General features: G+C 39.4%; 2 protein-coding genes across 2 annotated transcripts; both read right to left on the bottom strand.

The window, feature by feature from the left end:
• Positions 1–715: 715 nt before the first annotated feature.
• LOC140578176 (uncharacterized) lies at positions 716–8692 on the bottom strand. Its single transcript, XM_072698257.1, has 10 exons — positions 8618–8692; positions 4018–4201; positions 3258–3360; positions 3108–3182; positions 2933–3013; positions 2595–2761; positions 2408–2470; positions 2121–2317; positions 1605–1764; positions 716–1052 (listed from the first exon to the last, which is right to left on the bottom strand). The coding sequence occupies exons 2-10, from the start codon at positions 4196–4198 to the stop codon at positions 916–918; spliced, it is 1164 nt and encodes a 387-aa protein (XP_072554358.1). The 5' UTR covers positions 4199–4201; positions 8618–8692; the 3' UTR covers positions 716–915.
• Positions 8693–10860: 2168 nt separating this feature from the next.
• LOC140578175 (uncharacterized) lies at positions 10861–18869 on the bottom strand. Its single transcript, XM_072698256.1, has 10 exons — positions 18795–18869; positions 14195–14378; positions 13435–13537; positions 13285–13359; positions 13110–13190; positions 12772–12938; positions 12585–12647; positions 12298–12494; positions 11782–11941; positions 10861–11197 (listed from the first exon to the last, which is right to left on the bottom strand). Exons 2-10 carry the CDS (start codon positions 14373–14375, stop codon positions 11061–11063), a joined length of 1164 nt encoding a protein of 387 aa, XP_072554357.1. The 5' UTR covers positions 14376–14378; positions 18795–18869; the 3' UTR covers positions 10861–11060.
• Between the last annotated feature and the right edge of the window lie 520 nt (positions 18870–19389).

Below are 19389 nucleotides of genomic sequence, written 5' to 3'. Positions count from 1 at the left end.
GGTTGACATACCACTTGCCATGCCAGAACTCATCCAGCAGTGCCGGTTTGACGCCAGATCCGGGCCAGACCTGTCTGCTATGTGGGTTGTGGCCCAAATCAGAAAGTCCACGTCTGGGCCGTCACAGGGCCGTCATTCTTTGCGGTATCTGGGCCAGAGGAAAATGAATACTGTGGGCCAGATCTGGCCCAGAAGAATTTTGCTATCTGGGATGCTTAAACATTTTCCTCTGGCCCAGATACCGCAAAGAATGACGGCCCTGTGACGGCCCAGACGTGGATTTTCTGATTTGGGCCACAACAGGCCCAGTGACGGCCCAGACGTGGATTTTCTGATTTGGGCCACAACGGGCCCAGTGACGGCCCAGACGTGGATTTTCTGATTTGGGCCACAACGGGCCCAGTGACGGCCCAGACGTGGATTTTCTGATTTGGGCCACAACGGGCCCAGTGACGGCCCAGACGTGGATTTTCTGATTTGGGCCACAACAGGCCCAGTGATGGCCCAGACGTGGATTTTCTGATTTGGGCCACAACGGGCCCAGTGACGGCCCAGACGTGGATTTTCTGATTTGGGCCACAACGGGCCCAGTGACGGCCCAGACGTGGATTTTCTGATTTGGGCCACAACGGGCCCAGTGATGGCCCAGACATGGTTCTACCTGATTTGGGCCATAACAGGCCCAGTGATGTCATAAACCACAATGGCTACACAATTGATTTCAATAGTTTATTTTTACTATAATTATATTTAATTACACTTCAGTTTAACTTGAACACACAGATGAGGCATTTAAAACACTTTACAACATACAAAATATCAAAAAATATGGCCCTGTAAAACTGATTAATAAAATTTGAAAATTGGGTGGTCGAAAACAGACACAAAGAAAATCCAAAAACAAAACAATGTGAATCAAGTCTCATTTGCCCTTCTTGCCCGTTCCTTCCTTCCTCCATCCCTGTCAGGTGCCAACTGAAGCCACTTCTGGATGTTTTTCTCCGCCTCCTGGTCCGTTGCAGTCCTCGTCAAAGAATTTTTTCTAACAGCAGCTAAAACACACAACACTATTAATGCCACCTGGTTCTAAGGCATTGAAATTAAATCATACCTTCAAGATCAAGACAGCACCCGGAGTTTAGGATAAAACAATTCCAAAACACATACAGTAGTACACAAATAAGGAGATATGAATCATTATATCCATGACAGAATATAAACAAGTAAACAATTTTTAAACAGGGTTATTCATTTCACCGTTTTATTCACAATAACAAGTCAAAGTAATTGTATGCATGTAGGTATGCAATCTGGTCTAATCTCTGTTCTGGTCTGGGGGAAAAAAAAAACACACTCATTTGAACTGTAACTGTCCAGAAGGCTGCTATATCGAATACCGCACAGGATTTCATTTTTATATATATAACAATAAGATATTTCTAGCACTTGAAATTAAATACACAAAGTCATAAACTGGAACTTGCAGGACTCATTTTTAAGAGTTTCAGATATCACCAGTAACAAAGGAGCAACGGACTGAACTGATGTCCCGCATGAACAGAAAAAAATAGACAAGGTGCCAGTTTGGATTAGAAACAACTTACCTATCACAACTTCTTTCAACATCAAACGCTGGAAGCCAATCTTTCCATTAATCCCTCGCATGTTGATGCTCTTTGCCAGTGTGTTTGTGATGAGTGCGTTCATTATCCGCCACACACTCTCCCTTACATTTGACCCTCCTTTCAGAGCCAGGTAATGGATCTTTAAATGAAAAGGCAGAAAACCATTTAACTGGCTTCTCTACAGTTTAGTCTATCTACAGAGGTAAACATTATAAATAGACAGGACGATTTAAATTATGACCCATTTTGTATCTTCATGGGTTTTACAAGTTTAAAAATAAAGTCTGATAGGGAATACAATTTGATTGTATTATATGACTCTAATGAGGAAAAATGTGCAGCATTTTCTGACAACAGTGGTCTCAAAAACATTGTCTCAAAATATTGGCACCTGCTAAAACGCAAGGAATGTTGTTTTTTACTGTTTTGTTTTTTCTTCTACGGCTCACTTTCCTGGCAAGTAATATTTAAATATTATTTGATTGATACACTTACCAATTGATTTTTGAAGTCGTTATTTCCTAGTCTCTCTTCTAAGTTCTCAAGGGCGTGCACATCAGCAACTGGTAGCAGATCCTGTTCAATACCAGTTTCTTCTTCAGCTATGGATTTTAGACCCTGAACCGTCTTGAATATAGATTTCATTTGTTCCAGCATGATTTCCTGATTTGTCAGGATAGCACGAAGTAGTGCTGGGAGAAAAAAAGTAAACATTTGCAGTCTTGGTAATATGAATTGCAATGCATGACACTCAATCACCATTTATATTTTTATATACTTACAAATGAAGAGATCACACTGTTGCTGATTGGCGCTTGATGACACATGACCTCTCTGGTGCTGATCTGCAGAAACAGTGTATTGTCAGAGTAAGTGGTGCTGGTCCAAAGACACAATCTCTTTGGTGTTGGTCTGGCAAAGTGCATTGGGGAGACATGAACCCTTCACAACGTTCGTCTACGGAAGTACCGTCTCTGTGGGCCTGGTCCGGAGACATGCTGGCTCTGTGATCATGGTCCGGAGAAAAGCTATGTCCCTGTTCTTGGAACACGCCTCTGTGGGCCTGGTCTTTGGACGCATGTCTGTGGACATGCTTTTGCCTTCTGGGGATCTGGTATGGGGATGCACTGCCTTGCCTGTATTGGTTTGGATCATTAACTGCTCTGGACTGAATTATCATGAAATTCATTTATAAAATTTAATCGTATTGGTTTTGAAATGGAGTAATTCTTAACTTTCACAAAAAGTGAGTGAAAAAGAATTTAGCTGTTATCCCGTTACAGAAACATAAAAATGCGGATACAAACCTTGATTTTGCTTTGGAAGAGACAATCCCTTTAGAGCCAAGAGAATGCAAAATTTTTGGTGCAGTAGGCAGCAAACCTAGTCTGTAGCAACATACCAAACACAGCACAAGCATTTTAAACATACACAGGTAGTCAAGATTTGCAAGTCAAATGAATATTAGAAGAATATACATACTTGTTCCTTCCCTTCACTTTTGGCAAGGGTTCTTCCATATCATCTTCTTCTCCAGGTAAGCACACAGGCTTTTGTCTTAAGAACCAGTCATTGTTACAAGGCGCAATTGTCACTTTGTCAACATAATCAAATGGAAAAATAATATCTTACCTCCTTCTTCGTTTGTATTTAACTGGCGAATCCTCACCATCTGTATCAAGGTCTGTGTTGACAACAGCTTCAGGAAGTTTCAAACGTGCCTCATTGTAGTCATCTAAAAAGATGAATTAATGAGCCTTCTCCCTGTTTTTGTTTGAGCAATTTTGACATATGCCTTGTATACATTATACTACTTTTTACATTCAGGTTATGATGGTTGGCGCAGGAAAGCACAGAATCTTGCAGTTCTGTATGCAAATTAGTAAAATGGGTTCTGCTTACATCTAAGCACATGGACCAAATGAGTCTCAAACTATCTCTAAAAGGTGGCTGTAGGAAAGAAAAAAAAAAAACATTGTTTGGTTTGTCAAAATAAATTTTCATTCCTAGTGTGAACAGTGCCAGAATGTCAAAATACAATATACAGAATAGCCAATCACTTCATATTCCTGAACCTTCTCACATGGCAATCTTAAAAAAAAAATGATGTTACGGACTGGAAATGGGAGCCCAACGAACACAATTTGGACTTACAGTCCTTTTTGTTCGTATGTCTGAAAGTTTGTAAGTTGACAGTTCGTAAGTAGAGGAGCACACACACACACACATACACACCCTCACACTATACCACCAACTCATCATTTTTCATAAGTCCAATATTAAGTAAAAGTGGCAAATTTGTTGGAGAACTGACCATATTCATACATTTTACGTACAAATACTGTTCCCAAAAACAAACATTTTAAAATATATTTAACAAAACTGAACTTACCTGATGTGAATATAACTTTGACACTGTATGGAGTCCATCCATCACCAGGGCTATCTTGAGCTTTTGTGGACTTAACAATATCTACAGTGTTTGGAGGCCAAAAACACTGTCCATCTCTGACCCAGGTTGAAGGCACCAGTTCCACTTCATTTGTGGCTTCAAATACAACTATATGATACATTTCCTGGAAATAATGAGACCTGAGCTTTACAAAAACATCCAAATAGCAACTAAAGGGAATCAATGCTTCTTGTAACTTTCTCCTTTTGAATGTAGAAGAGGTGCAACAACAAATTTATCATAGAACGGTAGTCTGACATATTTCTGCAATCCTATTTCTAATCTGAAGCATTTGTTAGTCATGGACAAGTCTGAAACAAGGTAAATCCCCAACTCTCTAGAGTCAAATGGATATCCATAAAATGGTTCCTGGGTTCTGTATTCTTTCCCTACAATAAATACTTCCTGTCCATCAACAATTATATTTTCAACTAAAACTATTTTACTTTTCATTCTGACACAGCAATCTCTTTTAGAGATACTCAAAGTCACACCATTCTTGGTCAGTTCCTTGAACTGACATATTTTCCTTGTAAATGACTTTGGCACAGGCCCATCAGTGTGTTCATGCTTACATGCTGTATGTACTTGGACAGATACCTCACCAATACTACTGGCATCAATTTCAGATAATCTCCGGATTGCTTGAGTCAATGGATTGTTTGGCCCCCTAACCATTTTTTTCAGCTGTCCCAAAAATTTTTCAAAAGGGAAACCAGAAATCAAATCCAAATTTCCATGTTGTTTTACATCCTGACTAAGATGTATCAGACCATGCACATTATAAACTAAAAATTCTGGTCCATATAAACTGCTAAAGTGTTCAACAAACCCAACAAGAAGAGAATGTGCAAGGTCATTCATAATGAAACAGTATTCTGGGCTGGCTAAAATGTAAATACCAACTGACAATAACATGAAGTTGTCATAAACTGCAGATTTCAAAACATCCTTAAGAACAACTGGCCCAGTATATAACAAAAACTGACGCAGTTCTGTTGCTTTCCATCTATTTCTCTCAGCCAATGCACGTGGTCTTCTAGCAAACTCTACTGGAATGTAATCCTTTAACCCAACTAGCCTACTTGAAATCAAGGAAGCTTGACTAGAGGATACTCGGCAACGAATAGGGCCAGGTGGACCCATCCACAGGTCAAGAAGACGCCTCATTACCCCTAAACATACCAAGTGCATGTAATCAAGAGGAAATGTAGCAACCATGTCAATATTGACATCAGATAATGGAGAGTGCTCATGGTGGTGTTCTTCATCTATTTTTTGTCTAAAATCCTGATCAGTCCTTAGTGGTGCATTGACCTCTGGGAATGTCATCCGGCTGCCTATTCGTACACCAGTTTGATGGCATTTATCACAACCATGATATGCAGTATGTGATTTAACACCTTTGATAAAAGCTCGAGCTGGAGTGTCACACATAACAGAGGCAATATTCAAAAGTAATGTTTTTCCCATGAAAACAAATCCATTACTCACTGTTTTCAATTCATTCACCAACTGCTGCAAATACTCAGACACAGAATTTGGTTTAGAAGTTCCACAGAAAAGACCAATTACCACCGGTTTCATGCTATGCTCTTGTAACATACCAAGAATTGGCCAAAACTGAGTCTTTGTACTTTTAAAGAGAGGCAGACCATCAAAATTCAACTGCAGTCTAAAGACATGTCTGTCTGGCACAACAGAACACAATTTAGTAAGTATCCTTTGAAATGAATTCAGTATTCCAAAATAGTAGAAAACTCCACCTGCTAAAGTCTCAACCTTAAAGACTGTTTTTGTTTTGAGCAATGTCCGTCCATCTTTTGGCAAAAGAGGATGGTAACATTTCAGAATGGACAGAAGAGCTGATAAAGCCATTAAGGAGATACCAAACTCAATAGCCCAGTCCACCAAAGAATTTCTTAAGTCAGAAACACTATCACTAGAGTTTCCATGTCCCATATCATCCTCATCAGACTCATCAAACCAGTTGTCATAAAAACTATGTTCTCCTTCCTCATCAGCACCCAGCTCATGCTCCCCATCACTAGCAATCAGCATATGGTCATATCCACCAGAAGCTTTACCCGGCAAGCTTTCCTCCATGTTTATTGCAAATGTGGTATTACTTTGCTTGTTTTGTATTGACTCTATAATAATATATCTACTTTTTTTTTGGCTCGCTTTCTTGCATTGCTGCGTTCATTGTAGGTCCATGCACCCTCCATAAATACCTGGGACTAGTTCTGCCACCTCAAAAAATGTCAACACTGCCCTGCAAAAAAAAAAAAAAAGCAGTCATTCAATAAAACCAAAAACACGTCATTCATACATCAAATAAGCCACATTTTTTCATTTCAATACTGAATTAATGTATATGAACTGTCAGTCATCACTTACTTAGAATTGTCAATTGTGATCAATTGTCATTGGTGACACACCACAGCAAAATGTGTCCTCTGCATTTAATCCACATGTGACATAAGAGGGGGAACTAATTCAGCCCCAGAGAAGTAGTGCTTTGGGGCAGTACCTTGCTCAGGGTACCTTAGTGGTGCCTTGCTAGTCAAGGATTCGAACATGCAATCTTTTGATTACAAGTGTGCTTCCCTAACCATTAAGCCACCACTGCCCACATTACCATTACTTCATTAACTATTCCACAAATAATATGTATCAAATATAAAATATTATTTTAATAGATCAAAATGACAATTAAATGTCAAAGATTGTGCACTGTTTTGGCCTTTGGGTGTTGTCTGTGCTTTTGTAATTCCATTCATTCAGGCATTGGAACTGACTTTTGAAATTGAAATTTAAGCCAATCAGAAAATAGCATTTCCAGTTGTCGCGCAAGTCTGATCATCAGTTTCAGGTGCGATCTGTCACAGCCTTCGCCTGTTAATTTCAGTGGCGCAAGCTTTATCACTTCTGAGAGATAAATGTCGTGTGGTAGAGGTCTATAGCGGAGCGGGGCGGGAGCGGGATGAAAAATCAGTCCCGCGCAGAACTCTAGTTGGAATAAACGCAGAGCCGCGCCAAAAATTTAAATGTTACCCTATATTTCTCTCATTTTGACTGAAATGTTTCTATTGAGACTGTTTAGATATTTTTTAATTCAGGTCTGTAGCCTAATTAGAAACGTTGTTGGTTGTATTTTTGTGGAAAACTGGTTAGCCAAATCTACCCTTATATAAAAGACATCTTTAATTCGCAGACGGAGTCGTGCCCACATAATATATCCTATTTTTCATAAATTCAGTTAGTTAGGCAACAAATAAATTTGGTACCTTATTTAATTTTTATAAGCCAAGATATAGCATTTAAAATGTGTTCGGTATTTTTGGCCCACCATATACGGGAGCGGGTCGAAATATTACACATTTCTGCGGGAGCGGGAAAGTAAGTCGCGGGAGCGGGATGAAAAATCATGTCGTGTTACGCTTGATATTGTTGTGCTAAATGCGCGTCCCACGGTCAATACGTGAGACTTAAGAGTAGGGGTGTGCAAAGCAGCCGGTATTTGTATCTGTATTTGTATTTGTTGAGGGGGGAAAAGTATTTGTATTTGTATTCGTATTCGAGTAAAATTCAAAATAGGCGTAAAAATCCAGTTTTTTTGCGTTGCACTTCTAATTTACGTTATAGTGTAAGTATTCTTTAATTATATCCATTATAATAATTATGGATATGCAGTAGACAGAGTAACTTAAACGTACCATATAACTCCTACAAGTGCATACAATTCGACACAACTACACAAGCATTGTTTTAACCTTTTTAACCAAACGTTAACGTTACTCTGTCAACAGCCTATTGTCTAAATTACCGAGCTAACAGAGCTACGTAAACAGAGCGAACATGAGAGCACCTGACTGCAGACGTCAATAATGCAGCGTAATGGAATAATCTCCCGATCAAACTCCGCTTCCCGAAAGTTATAAACTGCCTCCGGAACCCAGTTAAGGTACAAAAATCTATTCAACAAAAACAGTGATACAGTTAAGTCTTTTTTCGCTCAGCCGAGCCTTCTCTGTTACTGTGTGGAGCAGCCTGTGTCAGTCACCTCTTTTACTTCCCCCCGACTCCTGAACTCACTCACTCACTCATCCGGGCATGCACTGCGGTCTCAAGAGGAAACGCAGCTTTTTGATATAAAGTTTTTCTTGTTCCCGAATACAAATATTTTTTAAAGTATTTGTTCGAAATAAGTATTCGTAAAAAACACATTATTTGTGCTTTTCCGAATACCGTATTCGGGTTCGGCTCCACCCCTACTTAAGAGCTATGCAGATGTAATCTAATGTTAAACATCTCATTAAACTTGAGAGCACTGTAGGTGTTTTGTTATGTCAAGGCGTGTGACTTGTTTGAACCGGCTAATGTTAACGGCAGTTAGCCACCTCTCTTAACTAGATTTTAAAAATGAACGATAAATCCCAACACACCATTCCAGCTATTCCCGCCAGAATCTTAAACTAAAATCTCTGACTACAACGGCTAAATGGAACTTTAACATTAACTTAAGTATTTTACTTACCACAAACCTCTCGTTATTTTTCAGCAATCGACAGCCGATACATTCAACAACCTCAAACGGAGTACAGTGAGGTGAAGTGACGCCTAACGGACTTTGATTGGTTTAAACTGGAATGTTTCAGGATTGGCCGTTCAGCGTAGACGATCAAATACGCTATAAATATTTTTCAATAGAAAAAGCCCTATACACAAAGTATTCCAAATGGATTTATATTTGTAAAAGACAAGACTTTAGAGAAGATAAACTAATGCTTTCATTTGTTTTTACTTTTCCTTTTTTAAGTAAACATATAAGTCAGAAGAAAAATATTGAATGTTGATATAGTTAACAAAAATATCCAATATGTTTTAATGGGTTTACAATGTTAAACAAAAAATTATCATATCAGTGGGACTGTACTATTTCAGCAGCTGGAGCTTGGAGTCTTTTTGTATGTCAGCCATTGGCTCTTTATTGTGTTTCTCGTGCTCTTCAGTACAGGTTTTATCCCAAGCAGACAGTGCTTAATATATAGTTGAGAGCAGACCCTTCAGCCATAATTTTACGCCAGATGAGGGTCAGGTATGGGACCCAGAATGACATCTTGCAGACCCAGGTGACATCTTGCAGATTTACATATACAACATAGTGAAATGTGAACCTGGTACTCTCATATAGGCCATAGACCAGGGGTCACCAACCTTTTTGAAACTGGGAGCTACTTCACGGGTACTGAGCCATACGAAGGGCTACCAGTTTGATACACTCTCCTTAAATCATGTATAATAAACATGTTTTAAATGCTTTCTTTTAGATATTGCCATTTTCAAATCTATATAAATGCAAATGTGATTAAAGAAGAATAGCAACAGGATAAAATTACATTTCAGACACTGCTCAATGGTGAGTTGTGCTACTGTATTTTTAGAACAGGTCCGCGGGTGACTCATGTGGTCCTTGGGGGCACCATGTTGGTGACCCCTCCTATATAGACTGTAGTCAGAATGATCTTCCATGTTAAGACTAGTTCTGGTTGGAATTTTTTTAGGAATATTTATCTGACATCAGGCCAGAATTTTACGGCAGGTGAGGGCTAGGTACGGCACAAAGCATGTTACCAATGCTGAAATGGATGACTGTCAGCCAAAGTCGTCCGACACGAAAAATGCCGACTGTCAGCCAGAATCCCTTACCGTGCTCAGAACCGTTCTGGCCCACACGAAAAGTGCCGACTGTTAGCCAGAATCGCTCGCCGTGCTTATAACGGTTCTGGCCCACACGGAAAATGGCGATAGTCAGCCAGAATCGCTCGCCGTGCCCAGAACGGTTCTGGCCCAGATGAAAAATGCCAAATGTCAGCCAGAATCGCTCACCGCGCGTAACTGGGAACAGTGCCATCATTGCCAGACCTGGCCCATATCTGGTTGACATACCACTTGCTATACCAGAACTCAGCGTGCAGCGCCGGCTTGACGCCAGATCTGGGCCAGACCTGTCTTCTATGTGCCTGGGCCACATAGACCAAACCACAATCGGGCCACATCTGGCATGCCATAATGTAAACAGTGCCATCATTGCCAGACTTGGCCCATATCTGGTTGACATACCACTTGCCATGCCAGAACTCATCCAGCAGTGCCGGTTTGACGCCAGATCCGGGCCAGACCTGTCTGCTATGTGGGTTGTGGCCCAAATCAGAAAGTCCACGTCTGGGCCGTCACAGGGCCGTCATTCTTTGCGGTATCTGGGCCAGAGGAAAATGAATACTGTGGGCCAGATCTGGCCCAGAAGAATTTTGCTATCTGGGATGCTTAAACATTTTCCTCTGGCCCAGATACCGCAAAGAATGACGGCCCTGTGACGGCCCAGACGTGGATTTTCTGATTTGGGCCACAACAGGCCCAGTGACGGCCCAGACGTGGATTTTCTGATTTGGGCCACAACAGGCCCAGTGACGGCCCAGACGTGGATTTTCTGATTTGGGCCACAACGGGCCCAGTGACGGCCCAGACGTGGATTTTCTGATTTGGGCCACAACGGGCCCAGTGACGGCCCAGACGTGGATTTTCTGATTTGGGCCACAACGGGCCCAGTGACGGCCCAGACGTGGATTTTCTGATTTGGGCCACAACGGGCCCAGTGACGGCCCAGACGTGGATTTTCTGATTTGGGCCACAACGGGCCCAGTGATGGCCCAGACATGGTTCTACCTGATTTGGGCCATAACAGGCCCAGTGATGTCATAAACCACAATGGCTACACAATTGATTTCAATAGTTTATTTTTACTATAATTATATTTAATTACACTTCAGTTTAACTTGAACACACAGATGAGGCATTTAAAACACTTTACAACATACAAAATATCAAAAAATATGGCCCTGTAAAACTGATTAATAAAATTTGAAAATTGGGTGGTCGAAAACAGACACAAAGAAAATCCAAAAACAAAACAATGTGAATCAAGTCTCATTTGCCCTTCTTGCCCGTTCCTTCCTTCCTCCATCCCTGTCAGGTGCCAACTGAAGCCACTTCTGGATGTTTTTCTCCGCCTCCTGGTCCGTTGCAGTCCTCGTCAAAGAATTTTTTCTAACAGCAGCTAAAACACACAACACTATTAATGCCACCTGGTTCTAAGGCATTGAAATTAAATCATACCTTCAAGATCAAGACAGCACCCGGAGTTTAGGATAAAACAATTCCAAAACACATACAGTAGTACACAAATAAGGAGATATGAATCATTATATCCATGACAGAATATAAACAAGTAAACAATTTTTAAACAGGGTTATTCATTTCACCGTTTTATTCACAATAACAAGTCAAAGTAATTGTATGCATGTAGGTATGCAATCTGGTCTAATCTCTGTTCTGGTCTGGGGGAAAAAAAAAACACACTCATTTGAACTGTAACTGTCCAGAAGGCTGCTATATCGAATACCGCACAGGATTTCATTTTTTTATATATATATATATATATATATATATATATATATATATAACAATAAGATATTTCTAGCACTTGAAATTAAATACACAAAGTCATAAACTGGAACTTGCAGGACTCATTTTTAAGAGTTTCAGATATCACCAGTAACAAAGGAGCAACGGACTGAACTGATGTCCCGCATGAACAGAAAAAAATAGACAAGGTGCCAGTTTGGATTAGAAACAACTTACCTATCACAACTTCTTTCAACATCAAACGCTGGAAGCCAATCTTTCCATTAATCCCTCGCATGTTGATGCTCTTTGCCAGTGTGTTTGTGATGAGTGCGTTCATTATCCGCCACACACTCTCCCTTACATTTGACCCTCCTTTCAGAGCCAGGTAATGGATCTTTAAATGAAAAGGCAGAAAACCATTTAACTGGCTTCTCTACAGTTTAGTCTATCTACAGAGGTAAACATTATAAATAGACAGGACGATTTAAATTATGACCCATTTTGTATCTTCATGGGTTTTACAAGTTTAAAAATAAAGTCTGATAGGGAATACAATTTGATTGTATTATATGACTCTAATGAGGAAAAATGTGCAGCATTTTCTGACAACAGTGGTCTCAAAAACATTGTCTCAAAATATTGGCACCTGCTAAAACGCAAGGAATGTTGTTTTTTACTGTTTTGTTTTTTCTTCTACGGCTCACTTTCCTGGCAAGTAATATTTAAATATTATTTGATTGATACACTTACCAATTGATTTTTGAAGTCGTTATTTCCTAGTCTCTCTTCTAAGTTCTCAAGGGCGTGCACATCAGCAACTGGTAGCAGATCCTGTTCAATACCAGTTTCTTCTTCAGCTATGGATTTTAGACCCTGAACCGTCTTGAATATAGATTTCATTTGTTCCAGCATGATTTCCTGATTTGTCAGGATAGCACGAAGTAGTGCTGGGAGAAAAAAAGTAAACATTTGCAGTCTTGGTAATATGAATTGCAATGCATGACACTCAATCACCATTTATATTTTTATATACTTACAAATGAAGAGATCACACTGTTGCTGATTGGCGCTTGATGACACATGACCTCTCTGGTGCTGATCTGCAGAAACAGTGTATTGTCAGAGTAAGTGGTGCTGGTCCAAAGACACAATCTCTTTGGTGTTGGTCTGGCAAAGTGCATTGGGGAGACATGAACCCTTCACAACGTTCGTCTACGGAAGTACCGTCTCTGTGGGCCTGGTCCGGAGACATGCTGGCTCTGTGATCATGGTCCGGAGAAAAGCTATGTCCCTGTTCTTGGAACACGCCTCTGTGGGCCTGGTCTTTGGACGCATGTCTGTGGACATGCTTTTGCCTTCTGGGGATCTGGTATGGGGATGCACTGCCTTGCCTGTATTGGTTTGGATCATTAACTGCTCTGGACTGAATTATCATGAAATTCATTTATAAAATTTAATCGTATTGGTTTTGAAATGGAGTAATTCTTAACTTTCACAAAAAGTGAGTGAAAAAGAATTTAGCTGTTATCCCGTTACAGAAACATAAAAATGCGGATACAAACCTTGATTTTGCTTTGGAAGAGACAATCCCTTTAGAGCCAAGAGAATGCAAAATTTTTGGTGCAGTAGGCAGCAAACCTAGTCTGTAGCAACATACCAAACACAGCACAAGCATTTTAAACATACACAGGTAGTCAAGATTTGCAAGTCAAATGAATATTAGAAGAATATACATACTTGTTCCTTCCCTTCACTTTTGGCAAGGGTTCTTCCATATCATCTTCTTCTCCAGGTAAGCACACAGGCTTTTGTCTTAAGAACCAGTCATTGTTACAAGGCGCAATTGTCACTTTGTCAACATAATCAAATGGAAAAATAATATCTTACCTCCTTCTTCGTTTGTATTTAACTGGCGAATCCTCACCATCTGTATCAAGGTCTGTGTTGACAACAGCTTCAGGAAGTTTCAAACGTGCCTCATTGTAGTCATCTAAAAAGATGAATTAATGAGCCTTCTCCCTGTTTTTGTTTGAGCAATTTTGACATATGCCTTGTATACATTATACTACTTTTTACATTCAGGTTATGATGGTTGGCGCAGGAAAGCACAGAATCTTGCAGTTCTGTATGCAAATTAGTAAAATGGGTTCTGCTTACATCTAAGCACATGGACCAAATGAGTCTCAAACTATCTCTAAAAGGTGGCTGTAGGAAAGAAAAAAAAAAAACATTGTTTGGTTTGTCAAAATAAATTTTCATTCCTAGTGTGAACAGTGCCAGAATGTCAAAATACAATATACAGAATAGCCAATCACTTCATATTCCTGAACCTTCTCACATGGCAATCTTAAAAAAAAAATGATGTTACGGACTGGAAATGGGAGCCCAACGAACACAATTTGGACTTACAGTCCTTTTTGTTCGTATGTCTGAAAGTTTGTAAGTTGACAGTTCGTAAGTAGAGGAGCACACACACACACACATACACACCCTCACACTATACCACCAACTCATCATTTTTCATAAGTCCAATATTAAGTAAAAGTGGCAAATTTGTTGGAGAACTGACCATATTCATACATTTTACGTACAAATACTGTTCCCAAAAACAAACATTTTAAAATATATTTAACAAAACTGAACTTACCTGATGTGAATATAACTTTGACACTGTATGGAGTCCATCCATCACCAGGGCTATCTTGAGCTTTTGTGGACTTAACAATATCTACAGTGTTTGGAGGCCAAAAACACTGTCCATCTCTGACCCAGGTTGAAGGCACCAGTTCCACTTCATTTGTGGCTTCAAATACAACTATATGATACATTTCCTGGAAATAATGAGACCTGAGCTTTACAAAAACATCCAAATAGCAACTAAAGGGAATCAATGCTTCTTGTAACTTTCTCCTTTTGAATGTAGAAGAGGTGCAACAACAAATTTATCATAGAACGGTAGTCTGACATATTTCTGCAATCCTATTTCTAATCTGAAGCATTTGTTAGTCATGGACAAGTCTGAAACAAGGTAAATCCCCAACTCTCTAGAGTCAAATGGATATCCATAAAATGGTTCCTGGGTTCTGTATTCTTTCCCTACAATAAATACTTCCTGTCCATCAACAATTATATTTTCAACTAAAACTATTTTACTTTTCATTCTGACACAGCAATCTCTTTTAGAGATACTCAAAGTCACACCATTCTTGGTCAGTTCCTTGAACTGACATATTTTCCTTGTAAATGACTTTGGCACAGGCCCATCAGTGTGTTCATGCTTACATGCTGTATGTACTTGGACAGATACCTCACCAATACTACTGGCATCAATTTCAGATAATCTCCGGATTGCTTGAGTCAATGGATTGTTTGGCCCCCTAACCATTTTTTTCAGCTGTCCCAAAAATTTTTCAAAAGGGAAACCAGAAATCAAATCCAAATTTCCATGTTGTTTTACATCCTGACTAAGATGTATCAGACCATGCACATTATAAACTAAAAATTCTGGTCCATATAAACTGCTAAAGTGTTCAACAAACCCAACAAGAAGAGAATGTGCAAGGTCATTCATAATGAAACAGTATTCTGGGCTGGCTAAAATGTAAATACCAACTGACAATAACATGAAGTTGTCATAAACTGCAGATTTCAAAACATCCTTAAGAACAACTGGCCCAGTATATAACAAAAACTGACGCAGTTCTGTTGCTTTCCATCTATTTCTCTCAGCCAATGCACGTGGTCTTCTAGCAAACTCTACTGGAATGTAATCCTTTAACCCAACTAGCCTACTTGAAATCAAGGAAGCTTGACTAGAGGATACTCGGCAACGAATAGGGCCAGGTGGACCCATCCACAGGTCAAGAAGACGCCTCATTACCCCTAAACATACCAAGTGCATGTAATCAAGAGGAAATGTAGCAACCATGTCAATATTGACATCAGATAATGGAGAGTGCTCATGGTGGTGTTCTTCATCTATTTTTTGTCTAAAATCCTGATCAGTCCTTAGTGGTGCATTGACCTCTGGGAATGTCATCCGGCTGCCTATTCGTACACCAGTTTGATGGCATTTATCACAACCATGATATGCAGTATGTGATTTAACACCTTTGATAAAAGCTCGAGCTGGAGTGTCACACATAACAGAGGCAATATTCAAAAGTAATGTTTTTCCCATGAAAACAAATCCATTACTCACTGTTTTCAATTCATTCACCAACTGCTGCAAATACTCAGACACAGAATTTGGTTTAGAAGTTCCACAGAAAAGACCAATTACCACCGGTTTCATGCTATGCTCTTGTAACATACCAAGAATTGGCCAAAACTGAGTCTTTGTACTTTTAAAGAGAGGCAGACCATCAAAATTCAACTGCAGTCTAAAGACATGTCTGTCTGGCACAACAGAACACAATTTAGTAAGTATCCTTTGAAATGAATTCAGTATTCCAAAATAGTAGAAAACTCCACCTGCTAAAGTCTCAACCTTAAAGACTGTTTTTGTTTTGAGCAATGTCCGTCCATCTTTTGGCAAAAGAGGATGGTAACATTTCAGAATGGACAGAAGAGCTGATAAAGCCATTAAGGAGATACCAAACTCAATAGCCCAGTCCACCAAAGAATTTCTTAAGTCAGAAACACTATCACTAGAGTTTCCATGTCCCATATCATCCTCATCAGACTCATCAAACCAGTTGTCATAAAAACTATGTTCTCCTTCCTCATCAGCACCCAGCTCATGCTCCCCATCACTAGCAATCAGCATATGGTCATATCCACCAGAAGCTTTACCCGGCAAGCTTTCCTCCATGTTTATTGCAAATGTGGTATTACTTTGCTTGTTTTGTATTGACTCTATAATAATATATCTACTTTTTTTTTGGCTCGCTTTCTTGCATTGCTGCGTTCATTGTAGGTCCATGCACCCTCCATAAATACCTGGGACTAGTTCTGCCACCTCAAAAAATGTCAACACTGCCCTGCAAAAAAAAAAAAAAAGCAGTCATTCAATAAAACCAAAAACACGTCATTCATACATCAAATAAGCCACATTTTTTCATTTCAATACTGAATTAATGTATATGAACTGTCAGTCATCACTTACTTAGAATTGTCAATTGTGATCAATTGTCATTGGTGACACACCACAGCAAAATGTGTCCTCTGCATTTAATCCACATGTGACATAAGAGGGGGAACTAATTCAGCCCCAGAGAAGTAGTGCTTTGGGGCAGTACCTTGCTCAGGGTACCTTAGTGGTGCCTTGCTAGTCAAGGATTCGAACATGCAATCTTTTGATTACAAGTGTGCTTCCCTAACCATTAAGCCACCACTGCCCACATTACCATTACTTCATTAACTATTCCACAAATAATATGTATCAAATATAAAATATTATTTTAATAGATCAAAATGACAATTAAATGTCAAAGATTGTGCACTGTTTTGGCCTTTGGGTGTTGTCTGTGCTTTTGTAATTCCATTCATTCAGGCATTGGAACTGACTTTTGAAATTGAAATTTAAGCCAATCAGAAAATAGCATTTCCAGTTGTCGCGCAAGTCTGATCATCAGTTTCAGGTGCGATCTGTCACAGCCTTCGCCTGTTAATTTCAGTGGCGCAAGCTTTATCACTTCTGAGAGATAAATGTCGTGTGGTAGAGGTCTATAGCGGAGCGGGGCGGGAGCGGGATGAAAAATCAGTCCCGCGCAGAACTCTAGTTGGAATAAACGCAGAGCCGCGCCAAAAATTTAAATGTTACCCTATATTTCTCTCATTTTGACTGAAATGTTTCTATTGAGACTGTTTAGATATTTTTTAATTCAGGTCTGTAGCCTAATTAGAAACGTTGTTGGTTGTATTTTTGTGGAAAACTGGTTAGCCAAATCTACCCTTATATAAAAGACATCTTTAATTCGCAGACGGAGTCGTGCCCACATAATATATCCTATTTTTCATAAATTCAGTTAGTTAGGCAACAAATAAATTTGGTACCTTATTTAATTTTTATAAGCCAAGATATAGCATTTAAAATGTGTTCGGTATTTTTGGCCCACCATATACGGGAGCGGGTCGAAATATTACACATTTCTGCGGGAGCGGGAAAGTAAGTCGCGGGAGCGGGATGAAAAATCATGTCGTGTTACGCTTGATATTGTTGTGCTAAATGCGCGTCCCACGGTCAATACGTGAGACTTAAGAGTAGGGGTGTGCAAAGCAGCCGGTATTTGTATCTGTATTTGTATTTGTTGAGGGGGGAAAAGTATTTGTATTTGTATTCGTATTCGAGTAAAATTCAAAATAGGCGTAAAAATCCAGTTTTTTTGCGTTGCACTTCTAATTTACGTTATAGTGTAAGTATTCTTTAATTATATCCATTATAATAATTATGGATATGCAGTAGACAGAGTAACTTAAACGTACCATATAACTCCTACAAGTGCATACAATTCGACACAACTACACAAGCATTGTTTTAACCTTTTTAACCAAACGTTAACGTTACTCTGTCAACAGCCTATTGTCTAAATTACCGAGCTAACAGAGCTACGTAAACAGAGCGAACATGAGAGCACCTGACTGCAGACGTCAATAATGCAGCGTAATGGAATAATCTCCCGATCAAACTCCGCTTCCCGAAAGTTATAAACTGCCTCCGGAACCCAGTTAAGGTACAAAAATCTATTCAACAAAAACAGTGATACAGTTAAGTCTTTTTTCGCTCAGCCGAGCCTTCTCTGTTACTGTGTGGAGCAGCCTGTGTCAGTCACCTCTTTTACTTCCCCCCGACTCCTGAACTCACTCACTCACTCATCCGGGCATGCACTGCGGTCTCAAGAGGAAACGCAGCTTTTTGATATAAAGTTTTTCTTGTTCCCGAATACAAATATTTTTTAAAGTATTTGTTCGAAATAAGTATTCGTAAAAAACACATTATTTGTGCTTTTCCGAATACCGTATTCGGGTTCGGCTCCACCCCTACTTAAGAGCTATGCAGATGTAATCTAATGTTAAACATCTCATTAAACTTGAGAGCACTGTAGGTGTTTTGTTATGTCAAGGCGTGTGACTTGTTTGAACCGGCTAATGTTAACGGCAGTTAGCCACCTCTCTTAACTAGATTTTAAAAATGAACGATAAATCCCAACACACCATTCCAGCTATTCCCGCCAGAATCTTAAACTAAAATCTCTGACTACAACGGCTAAATGGAACTTTAACATTAACTTAAGTATTTTACTTACCACAAACCTCTCGTTATTTTTCAGCAATCGACAGCCGATACATTCAACAACCTCAAACGGAGTACAGTGAGGTGAAGTGACGCCTAACGGACTTTGATTGGTTTAAACTGGAATGTTTCAGGATTGGCCGTTCAGCGTAGACGATCAAATACGCTATAAATATTTTTCAATAGAAAAAGCCCTATACACAAAGTATTCCAAATGGATTTATATTTGTAAAAGACAAGACTTTAGAGAAGATAAACTAATGCTTTCATTTGTTTTTACTTTTCCTTTTTTAAGTAAACATATAAGTCAGAAGAAAAATATTGAATGTTGATATAGTTAACAAAAATATCCAATATGTTTTAATGGGTTTACAATGTTAAACAAAAAATTATCATATCAGTGGGACTGTACTATTTCAGCAGCTGGAGCTTGGAGTCTTTTTGTATGTCAGCCATTGGCTCTTTATTGTGTTTCTCGTGCTCTTCAGTACAGGTTTTATCCCAAGCAGACAGTGCTTAATATATAGTTGAGAGCAGACCCTTCAGCCATAATTTTACGCCAGATGAGGGTCAGGTATGGGACCCAGAATGACATCTTGCAGACCCAG

Source organism: Paramormyrops kingsleyae, chromosome 13 (assembly GCF_048594095.1).
Source record: "Paramormyrops kingsleyae isolate MSU_618 chromosome 13, PKINGS_0.4, whole genome shotgun sequence".
In the NCBI taxonomy this organism is placed as follows: domain Eukaryota; kingdom Metazoa; phylum Chordata; class Actinopteri; order Osteoglossiformes; family Mormyridae; genus Paramormyrops; species Paramormyrops kingsleyae.
This window is presented reverse-complemented; position numbering and strand designations above follow the sequence as displayed.